This window comes from Apiospora marii (assembly GCF_038362585.1).
Source record: "Apiospora marii strain CBS 49790 chromosome Unknown utg000004l_segment0_segment0, whole genome shotgun sequence".
NCBI lineage: Eukaryota > Fungi > Ascomycota > Sordariomycetes > Amphisphaeriales > Apiosporaceae > Apiospora > Apiospora marii.
This window is the reverse complement of record NW_027117375.1, coordinates 2,929,689-2,941,273: the sequence shown is the minus strand read 5'-3', so window position 1 is coordinate 2,941,273 and position 11,585 is coordinate 2,929,689. Positions and strand designations below refer to the sequence as shown.

General features: G+C 51.2%; 2 protein-coding genes across 2 annotated transcripts; one reads left to right on the top strand and one right to left on the bottom strand.

Moving 5' to 3' along the window:
• Positions 1-737: 737 nt before the first annotated feature.
• Positions 738-3,004, bottom strand: PG985_006864 (uncharacterized protein; the record flags this gene model as incomplete). The annotated part of the gene is made up of 7 exons (XM_066826633.1): positions 738-770; positions 824-2,449; positions 2,512-2,519; positions 2,601-2,709; positions 2,765-2,776; positions 2,858-2,882; positions 2,985-3,004. The coding sequence occupies 7 exons, from the start codon at positions 3,002-3,004 to the stop codon at positions 738-740; spliced, it is 1,833 nt and encodes a 610-aa protein (XP_066686240.1).
• Positions 3,005-5,215: 2,211 nt separating this feature from the next.
• On the top strand, positions 5,216-10,224 carry PG985_006863 (SNF2 superfamily protein; the record flags this gene model as incomplete). Its single annotated transcript, XM_066826632.1, has 5 exons — positions 5,216-5,638; positions 5,693-5,719; positions 5,767-5,866; positions 5,950-9,922; positions 9,981-10,224. 5 exons carry the CDS (start codon positions 5,216-5,218, stop codon positions 10,222-10,224), a joined length of 4,767 nt encoding a protein of 1,588 aa, XP_066686239.1.
• Positions 10,225-11,585: the final 1,361 nt, after the last annotated feature.

Genomic DNA, 11,585 nt, shown 5'->3' with positions numbered 1-11,585 from the left:
CTGTACGAAATCTCTAGATAGTTTAATCACATTGTGAATTGGCTCATATTCTGTAAAATGTCTATTCGCGCGATTTTACCCCGTGAACCACCAATTATGCCCCCCGTAGATCTCATTGTCAGTGTTCTCGTCACTATGAAGCCGCGGGTTTTCTACATCGCATGCCGAGCCTGATAGTTCGCAATAAAGCGGGACACATTGCATGATGGTTACAGGTCCTTGACAGAATATGGAATGTAGGAAAGATCCAGCTCGTATTCTCGTGCCATAAAGCAAGAGTTGCTGCCAGGGCAAACCCTAAGTAGTCGTAGAAAAAAAACTATCTATGCCTCTACGCTTTGTGCCCGTCGTCTTTCCTCGACGCTCTTGCCACTCAAAGGGCTACATCGAGCCAAAACTATCCGTCAAGCTGGCTGTTCCTCAATCTGCATCCATTGACATCCTTCTAGGCTAGAGTTCTTCCAAGTAAGCCTCCCCGCTTCGAGAAGCATGCATATAGAGTAATCACAGGACCAGGCAGAAACAGGAGATGACTATCGCAGTTGGATGTCCATCCGGCTCGTCTGCGTCTTCGCCACTGGCCTCATCGTCCAATCCACAGGGCCCGCCCGCGGCGCGGCACTTACTGTTGCTTTGGACGGCTAGACACTTGCTTGAAAAAAGAGGCGTGTTCATTGGCTGGTTATCGTTCTCGAAGCCTCTGTCTTCCCGGTGGCCATTATGTCTTGGGACGCCCTTCAGGACGTTGCTTCGTTCTCCTCCAAGAAGAACTGGGTTTTGGTTAGTGACATGAGATATGTAAATGGCTTGGGCATATGCTTACGTAGTTTCCATTCAACTTCTGTTCCTGATCCAACTGACTGTTCATCTTGTTGATTCGGGGGCGGAAGTTGGTCGGGTCGCGGCGGAAAGTAACATCGAGGTTCTTCAGGAAGGTGTTGCAGCCGGTCAGAAGCGATTCAGGGGTGTTGGCACGGGCGTCGACACCAGGCTGGCCATCGAATACAATGACTCTGTCGGCTAGGTAAGTGGCCATGATGAAATCGTGTTCGACGATGAATGCCGTCTTCTTGGCGTGCATGATGAAACGCTTGATGACACGGGCAGCAATGATACGTTGCTCAGAGTCCAGGTAGGCAGACGGCTCGTCAATGACGTAGATGTCAGCAGGAATACCAAGGGCAAGCACGATAGCAACACGCTGCAATTCACCACCGGACAAGTTCTTGACTTCCTGGTCAATGAAGTCCTCAAGCTTGAGGGGCTTCACGACATCAGTCTGGAATTGGGGCGACAGGAAGGCAGGGCGGATCTTCTTGAAGAACAACTGGCGGACAGTTCCGTCGAACTTGGGGGTAATAGTCTGGGGCTTCATGCTGATCTTCATTTCTGGGACCTTCTGGGTGCCGTCGGGCTTCAAGGCACCGGCCAGAAGCTTACAGAAAGTAGTCTTGCCCGTTCCGTTCTCTCCCATCATGACGATGATTTCGGAATCGGTGAAATCACCGGTTTCGATGTTCAAGTGGAAGCCTCCGAGGGTCTTCTCCATCTTGGGGTAGCTGAAAGCGCGGACCTTGTCAACCATGAAGTCATCGGCACCCTCCGAAAGACGGAAAGTCAGAGATTCGTCACGGAATCGCAGGTTTTCGGTCGGGATATGGCCGTCAAGGAAGATGTTGATGCCTTCACGGACCGAGTGCGGAAGCGTTACAACACCATAGATGGCGGGTCTACCGTAGAGTACGCAGACGTAGTCGGAGAGGTAGTCGAGAACAGACAAATCGTGTTCAACAACGATGATGTAGTTGTCGGACTGCGACAACGAGCGAATGATACGAGCAGCAGCCAGACGCTGCTTGACATCCAGGTACGAGGAGGGCTCGTCAAACATGTACACATCGGCCTTCTGGACACAGACGGTTCCGATGGCGAATCGCTGAAGCTCACCACCAGAAAGCTGGTTAACCTCACGGTCCATGAGATGGCGGAGTTCGAGAGTATCCAGAACCTCGTCCAGGTTGCTCAGCGAGGCGCGGCCTTCCAGAAGGCCCTTGACCGACCTCTCCGGGCCACGGATAGCCTTAGGGATCTGATCGACATACTGAGGCTTGACGACGGCCTTCAGGTCATCCTCGAGGATCTTGGTGAAGTAGTTCTGGAGCTCGGATCCGCGGAAGTACTTGATCACGTCGTTCCAATCAGGGGGGTTTTCGTGGCGGCCCAGGTTGGGCTTGAGCTTGCCGCTGAGAATCTTCAATGCCGTACTCTTTCCAATACCGTTAGTCCCAACCAGACCCAAAACGTTTCCAGGTCGGGGCATCGGCAGACGGTGGAGCTTGAAGCTGTTGGCCGAGTATCGATGGGTAACTTGAGACTCGAGGTTGGTCGGCAGGTTGATAATCGTGATGGCGCTGAATGGGCACTTCTTAGGGCAGATACCACATCCGATCTACTACATGTTAGCACTCGGCATCGATCGCAATCGCGGCGCACACAGGTTTCGCAATGAACCTGGCGAACTATAACAACTTACTACACGATGGTCAGCATTTATTTTCTCAAGGGGGTTTTGGAATGAAACGGCTCGAATGCATACGTACCACAGAGACTCTCAGAGATGAAGGCAAGCTTTGAATCCGGGGCGACTTCGATACACAGCTTGCCACTGCGGACAACCGGGCAAGATTTCTTGCACTCCTGACGGCATTTCTAAGCAGATCAGTCAGCATTTTCTCTGAGCCTAGAGAATGTGTTCCTTTCATACCTTGGGCTTGCACTGTATTTTGTGCGTGTCGCATTAGCATCGTCACATCCCGGTGGCGGGGTAATTCAGGATTTGGTGGGGTGAGATTTTTACCTTGTCAGAGTTGACAATGGCGATACTGTCACGAAGGGTTAGCACAGTGTCTCTGGCCGTGAAGATCGATCTCGAGTGCGCCGCCTGGGAGAGGGAAGAAAAAGTGAACGTCCAGAGGTAAACCTACCGGGTGAGTTTGTCAGACATGGTGCTGGCAGTTTTTGTCAGTCCTGGTGGACAGTCGAATGTTGAAGGAAGAAATGCGCGTGGCACACTCGGCGATCGGCGAAGAAGACAAAGAGGCAGTACTGAGTCACGCAGCGGGCGATGATGCGAGCTGTTCAAGGACGAGGAAATCTCGCGTATCGCACAACTGGCCGCAGAGGATGGGAGAAGTTCTGGGAAGAATGAAATATGCAGCATGCCTTTCCGACATCAATCCATAAGCCCTAGGTACCTGCCTGACTTTTTGGTGTGGGGTGCTGGATGTGTCCAATCACTTTAGATGTATTGCTGATTGGGGATGATCGCAAGATCCTTGCTCGTCTGCCTTGCCCGCCTACTTCAAGTTTGGACCACGGCCAATACCTGTATACTTACATAAGGTATATTCAATAATGTATTCAATCTACTATAAGTAGGTACACATTATAGTATACGCATTATTTCTACAGTTTCCGTCTTTCCAAGATGCAGCAACTCTATAAGGATAAACTTAGTACCTGTGTGACCTCTCACATGTAGGCAGCTTGCGACTCTTGGCCAAAATGTAATGCCTAGCCGTTGTTCAAATAATCCCGCGGCCTATCGTAATAAATATGTTTGCACAAATTCGACTCCGGTATGTTAGTTGGTTAGTTGGTTAGTCTATAGTTGATCATGAACAACAAACTTTTACCGAAAACAGCTGTCCAATGGTCATATTGGCTCGTTTGATCAGTCTTCCTGTAGGTTTCATGATTCATATTCTAGAAAGCTGTCTTGTAAGTAGGGTGTAGTTGATATCTCACAAATCCACACAGAACATCAGCTCTGAAGATTAAGAGTCGCCTGATGCAGATGAGAATCGTGAAGCTGTAGACTTGTGGCCGAGACGTTGAAGCATACCAACCTAGGTTCTTTGTTGGTTTGTGAACGCACAGTATCTTCATAAACCTTGGTCTGATACTAGGTACCTTCACCAACCATCTGGTCACCGCCGAGAGAATTGAGGTCACGTGGACAATGGATATGCCATCACTCTAGTGACTGCGGGCGGTCCGTTCTTTGTAAGAGCTAGAAGTTATCTCCAGAATCATCAAGCTGCCTTGGCTTCGGAGGTATGCATGCATCATAATGGGGCTTTTTACCAGATTGTAGTCCATGTCTATTGCGAGCCCGTCTACAAGTATCTACCTGGTTCGTCCCTGGTCGATGATCAAAGAAGACAGCGCCTAAAAATAACACATCTCGCATACAAAGGAGTGACTGGGGGCGTTGGTTGCTCTGTTGCTCTGGTTGAGAGCAGTTGACTCGAAAGCGGCCAGCTTTGTTCAAGTCGTTGATGAGCAAGAGCAGAGCACGCATTGTACGTGCCCTATTGACACTGTTGCAAGCACTTTCCCCACCAACCGCCTGATAAAGTGCAGCCTCAGACCTCGCGAGCTCAGCATTTGGAGCAGCCCCGCTAGATCGGTTTAGGCTTAGAGACTTTTCCTCTTATCCACCCTGCAGACCTGCTCAATTGATCTGATTGATCCTGCCTGCCAGCAAAAAGATCCAAACCCATTGCCCCCAGAATTGGAACAGAACGCCCTGGAGTCAGCACCTAGGCAATCTCAACACATCACCACCACACACTCTCTCGTGTCGTCGGGGCCTCCCCTGCCCTAGAAAAACTCCCCCAAGAAAGTCTTGCTATTAGACTTTCTGCTGTACTCCTTCAGGTGGTCCAGTTGATGAATTGTAAGTTGCTTTCCTTGCTCTTGAGCCGTTGCGTGCTCGTTCCTGTTGGCAAGGCTGGCCTTTGCTGTTCCCGCCTGTCCAGTCCAACTTGCAATATCTATCGCGAAATCTGTCACATGTAACCCTGCTATCGACTGCTTCAAGCTCCCTGGGGTCTCTGAAGAGGCTGGATTCGATGGATTCAGTTGTTCTCGATGCTATGCAGCCATCAGACACGCGCTGTTGCCCCGTCTTGCTGGTGATAGCTCGCGTCTGCTCTTCCATCAACCAGCCTCGCGATCCATCCGGAGCCATCACTATATGCGCCAGAGACCCTCGAGAGCTTGATTCGCGTTCAATTTCACATGTTATGGCCCTTATAGGATCGCCAGTGGTCGTTTTCCATGGCTTGTGCTTGTTTGACCGCTCTTACCGTGTCTCCTGCTGACCTAGTCATCTCTTAGGCATCTCGAAAGAGTGCTATCAACTTCCACCATGTCGAGCTCGCCAGAGCCTAGCTTAGCCAATGGCCATGGCTCGCCATTGGAAGACTCTAGTATATCACCTGCTGCCGATGGCGCTCAGAGTGATAGCGATCTTTCCGAAGTCAATGAGACGGTTGTTATTGCCCGGCCTCGCGACTCCCCATCCGCGTTCGATCACGATCACGATTCCGACGATGCGAAGCCAGATTCCGAGTCTCACAAAGCTGCAGAGTCCAGCGCCGATGAGAACAATGAGGTTTCTGATGACGCTGACTTCGATATGGAGGACAGCCCCGTTGCCTCTCACAGTGACGCCGCCCAGGATGAGCTGTCGGAGTCAAATGATTCACATCGTGCCGCAAAACGAAAGGTCGGCGCTGGAGAGAATGAATTTATCGCCGCGAACCCAGAGCTTTATGGTCTGAGGAGAAGCGTACGTTGACTGAAAAATTTTCCCCCTCTTGAATATAGCTGACCGTAACAATAGTCTCGCCCGACCAAGCAGCCCAAAGTTGTAAGTTACTCCCCCCGTCGCTGTCGTGGCACACACTTACATTATAGATCGATTCGGATGATGACCAGGATGACGATTCCGAGTCTGATGTTCCCACCAATAGACGCTCCAACAAGAGACGGCGAGTGGAACAGATCTCTCAACAATGTAAGTCCCACCACCTTGTCACCACTGCACCGTACCGGCGACCACGCCGTCCATACCATAGAGTCCGCCTAACTGTTTGACAGCCTCAAAAAGAAACACGCCCATTCGACAAGCCAATGCCGACGACTCCGAATCTGATACTTACGGCGGAGCACGCGCGCGGTCTTTCCAGAAAAAGGCTCGTCGTGAGCAGGGTCATCCCCAAACATCGCATCTGTACGCCGAGAAGCGCTGGTCAAGTCGGGCTGCCACGCGTCAAGTCCAGTACCAAGAATCTGATGAGGATGAGGACGAGGAGGAGCTGACACCCAACCACTGGGCAGGCGGTGAAGAAATGGCCGACGACTCCCCTTACATTGAGAAGGTTGTCGGACATCGAGTCAAAGACGGCGGCGAGATGGCTGTGGACTCTTCCCGGGAAGATTTCGAGTATCACATTAAATGGGAAGGCAAGTCCCACTTGCACAACACATGGGATACCATGGACATACTGCGTGGCTATCGCGGAGTTCGCAAGCTCGAGAACTACTACAGGAGGACTATCGAGTACGAGTTGGACCTCCAGTTTGCTGGTGATGACATCCCACCCGAGACCCGCGAGCAGTATTTGTTAGACAAGGAGCGTGAGCAAGACGCGCTGGATGACTACACCAAGGTCGAGCGTATCGTCGCCGTGCGTAGCGGCGACGAGGGTAAGGAATATTTTGTCAAGTGGAAGGGCTTGTCGTACGAATGCTGTACTTGGGAACTTGCTACACTCATTCGTGACGACGCCCAAGACAAGATCGATCTATTCCTCGACCGCCAGTCACGCTCCTGGACGTCGGACAAATCCGAGTCGAACCCCAATACTCGGACAAAGTTCTTGAAGCTCGATAAGCAGCCTAGTTACATCACCAACGGCGAGCTCAGGGGCTTTCAGCTTACGGGGTTGAACTTCCTAGGTCTGAACTGGTGTCGCGCCAACAACGTCATCTTGGCCGATGAAATGGGCTTAGGCAAGACGGTCCAAACTGTATCCTTCCTCAGCTGGTTGCGCAACGAGCGCAAGCAGGAGGGGCCTTTCCTTGTCGTCGCGCCTCTCAGTGTTATTCCCGCTTGGTGTGACACGTTCAACGTGTGGTCACCGGATCTTAACTATGTTGTGTACCTTGGTAATGCTGAGGCACGCAGCACGATCCGTGAACACGAGTTGATGGTCAACAACAACCCCAAAAAGCCGAAGTTCAATGTGCTTGTTACATCTTATGAGTATATCCTCGCGGATGCTGACTTTCTACGCACCATCAAATGGCAAGCTCTGGCTGTGGACGAGGCTCACCGCCTGAAGAACAAGGAGTCGAAGCTCTATGCCGAGTTGATGAGCTTTGGTGCCCCGGCCAAGGTTCTCATCACGGGCACACCGATTCAGAATAACTTGGCTGAGCTGTCTGCTCTCCTTGACTTCTTGAACCCAGGGAAGGTTGTGATCGATGAAGATTTGGAGAGTATGATTGATGTCGATGCTCAAGCCAAACTGCAAGAGCTTCACGCCTCTATTGCTCCTTTTATCCTGCGGCGAACCAAGGAAACGGTTGAGACTGACCTGCCCCCAAAGACGGAGAAGATCATCCGCGTCGAGCTATCTGATGTACAGCTCGAGTACTACAAAAACATTCTCACACGAAACTATGCTGCCTTGAACGAAGGCAACAACGGCCAGAAACAGTCATTGCTGAACATTGTCATGGAGCTGAAGAAAGTCAGCAACCATCCTTACATGTTTCCAGGCGCTGAAGAAAAAGTCCTTGGTGGTAGTGAGCGCCGAGAGGATCAAATTAAAGGACTCATTACTAGCAGTGGCAAGATGATGCTTCTTGATCAACTGCTGACAAAACTAAGAAAAGACAACCACCGCGTCCTGATCTTCAGCCAGATGGTCAAGGTACTGGACATTTTGGGTGATTATCTACGTCTGCGTGGCTATCAATTCCAACGACTTGATGGTACAATTGGTGCCGGCCCACGACGGTTAGCCATCAACCATTTCAATGCCGAAGACAGCCAAGATTTCTGCTTTTTGTTGTCGACTCGCGCGGGTGGTCTCGGCATCAACTTGATGACTGCTGATACGGTCATCATTTTCGATTCTGACTGGAACCCCCAAGCTGACCTGCAAGCCATGGCGCGTGCTCATCGAATCGGTCAGAAGAAGCCTGTTACCGTGTACCGTCTTGTGTCCAAGGAGACAATCGAAGAGGAGGTGTTGGAGCGTGCGCGCAACAAGCTTCTGCTCGAATTCCTTGCGATCCAAGCCGGTGTCACAGACGACGGCAAGGCTTTCAGAGAAGAGGCCAAGCAGCGAGGCCTGAAAATTGACGAAGCCAAATCGGCCGACGATATTCAATGGGTACTCAAAATGCGTTCGCAGAAGATGTTCGAACAGTCAGGCAACCAAGAAAAACTAGAGACGCTCGACATCGATTCCATCCTTGAGAATGCTGAGATCACCAAGACCCAGTTCAGCGACAAGATGAACCTTAGCACAGGTGGCATTGACTGGGACAATTTTATGCAGTATACCGATGTCAAGGTTGATGATCTCAATCTTGACTGGGATCAAATCATTCCCGCCGAAGAGATTGCTGCTATCAAGAACGAGGAAGAGAAAAAGAAGAATGCCGAGTACCTTGCTAAGGTCGTGGAGGAAAGCGCTCCGAGGCGGGCTGCTCTCAAAGGCGTCAAGAACGATGGCGATACCGAAAGAGCTGAACGTATGGCTAAGAAAAGGGAGCGGGAGCAGCTGAAGCAGGAACGGCTGGAGGAGCAGCGTGCTTTGCTGTCCGACCCCAGACGGCCGCTGAACGAAAAGGAGACACGTAACCTCATTCGTGCGTTTATGCGCTTTGGGCACATGGATGACCGAGCGGACGAACTCCTTCGCGATGCTCGACTCAGCGATAGAGACCGAGACTTCATCAACGACACCCTGCACGCACTCTTCCAGGCGGCTCAAGATGCTATGGACAGGCAGATGGACGAGATCCGTGCCCAAGAGCAGCAGACCAAGAAGAAGATGACCAAGAAAGACATCAAAGCGGTTATGTTCGACTTTGGCGAGGTCAAGAAGATCAATGCCGAGACCATCCTCGAGCGACCTCCTCAGCTGCGATTGCTTCGCCGCGTCGTCAAGGAACAGTCTGATTTCCGCAATTTCAGATTGGTCGATGCGACTAAGGCAGCTCATTACAGCTGTGAGTGGGGTGCAAGAGAAGATGGCATGCTGCTTGTTGGCATCGACCGTTACGGGTTTGGGGCGTGGACCCAAATCAGGGACGACCGGGAGCTGGGCATGCAAGACAAGTTTTTCCTGGAAGAGCACCGCATTGAGAAGAAGCAGGAACGCGAGCATACCGAAGCCAAGGTTGCCAAGGCCCCAGGGGCTGTGCATCTTGTGCGCCGCTCGGAATACCTCCTCTCGGTCTTGACTGCTGTGCACTCTGGCGATGTGAATGCACAGAAGGTGGTCGAGAACCATCACCGGAACAACAAGAAATCGGCTCACGCCATGGCGAACGGATATAGACGCTCTGATAAGACCAGCGCGTCGGCCTCGCCGGCACCCCAGACCATCAAGAAGCTTGCACACCATCGGGATCGTGACAATGACCGCTCTCACGCGCGCAGTGAGCAGCACCATCGCTCTCGTAGCAATGTCGGTGAAGGTGGCACACCACGTCCCGATTCCAAGCGCAAGCACAGCGGTGATATGGATGAGCGGAACCGGAAGCACCGCAGATTGGAGGAACAAAAGCGGGCCGAGGATGACATGAGGGACCCGGAAACAGATGACGACGATGACAAGAGGAACGCCCCTATCATTGCCGCTCTCATGCAGCCTATCTGGTCGCACGTCGAGAAGGTAGAATCGTGCACAAAGGTCAACATACCTATCGCCAAGGCCAGAGCCAAGGTCCTGAAGAATGAGATCACGGCTATTGGCAACTTCATTGAAGGCCTGCATAAAAGCTCGGGGCTTTCTGATCAGCAGCTCGCGGACCTGAAGCCTAAACTCTGGTGAGTCCCCCTTGCTTACTTCCTGACTGTATTATCTCTGACTTGCTAACTTGACTAGGCGGTTCGTGTCCAAGAGAATCCCGGCGTCTGACAAAGACAAAGATAAGCAGCCTTCTGGCAAATCGGACAAGGATAAGCCTGTCGGGCCCGATCCGAACAGGATGACGGGCCCCCGTCTGGCTGGCCTCTACCAACAGCTGAAACAGGCCGAGAAGCAGAGCGATGCTCCGAAGGCCAAGAACGGAGACGCGCCTGTGGCCAATGGGTCTTCCCGAGGCGAGTCCTCGAAATCTAAGCACTAATTATCACTCCTCGTCCGGCTAGCGGCTTTGGTCGCAACACGGTAACACAGCAAGCATCTCCAGGCGTTACGGTTTGGTATCGTATTGATCTCGTCTTCCCCACGGTCTGGAATTACGACATGACATACCCAGCAAAAGCATCGATTTATAGGACTTGAGGCGTTTTAGGAGGGTCCGCGAGTAGCAGCGGATCCAGCGTTTGATTTATTGTTTCCACTGCACTGGCACCCATCTATCTAGCAGAGAACCACACAGCGGGGTTTGGCGAACATAGGCATCCTGCCAGGCATGTACTATTAGCAAGCGTGCAGCAGCTGTGTCGTCGTGGCTTCCGTCGCCTGAGCTTGTCACGCGCCTCCCCCTAGCTATTGGCACACAGGCTTGAAGGCAACAAGAAGAGTTCGTGGTTAAGGAAATGCGGGCATGTAGTGGGAAAATGTGGTGGCCAAGCTAAGCAGAATATCGGTACACATCGTATGTATTTGTCATTCTCTTAGCTTTTGGGCGGACTGCTTTCCTTGCTCTGCTGTCAGTTTGGGCTCGCTGGGTGTGGCGGGAAAAGGCCACTAGAGAGAGGGGCTGTATCTCGGGGCTGGACAGAATCCAGCCTATTCGCTTGATAACGGCGACTGAAATGTTATAGATTCAGACACTGTCATAAAATAAATCGTCATCACTAATAGCATACATACGTTGTCTCTTCCTGCCGCACTGCCGTAATACTTGACATACCTTGTGCACATAGCCTGACCAATTCCTTGTAGGTCTCATGCGTGGGCTGACTTGAGTACTTTCGAGTCTCGACATCCATAATTTGATTCGCCCGTCAAGACCCCACTCACTGATTTGATTGAAAATTTTGCGGCCAGCAAGCTCCACCCGTCTTGTAAGCGTTCAACGGCAGTTACTAACAATACAACATAACATCCGATGTGGTGTAGTGGTTAACATTAGTCGCTCTCATTCTCTTGAGTTCGTTCTGAAGGTCGTGATAAGTTCCGACTAGCCCGGGGTTCGATTCCCCGCATCGGAAGTGTTTTTTTTTTCTTCTTTTCTTTTGTTGGGCTTTTCTGCTCCTATCTTTGTGGTGATCTTTTACCGAGTGGTTACATACAACTATACAATATGCCATTTTTTTTTCTTCCCCTATCTATATCCAGTTGTTAATACTAGACCTGGATTTGCACTCGTCTATGCCCACAATAGGTGATTTTGACTTCCAATAATGTATTCGTTGTCGGAACATGTCTGGTTTATGGCATCCGAGAATGAGTCGTCAGCATCCACTGGGTATGGGCAATTCATTAATATTACTATGGCCAGGTAAAGTGAGTTGGTCGACGGCAGAGATTATGTACGCA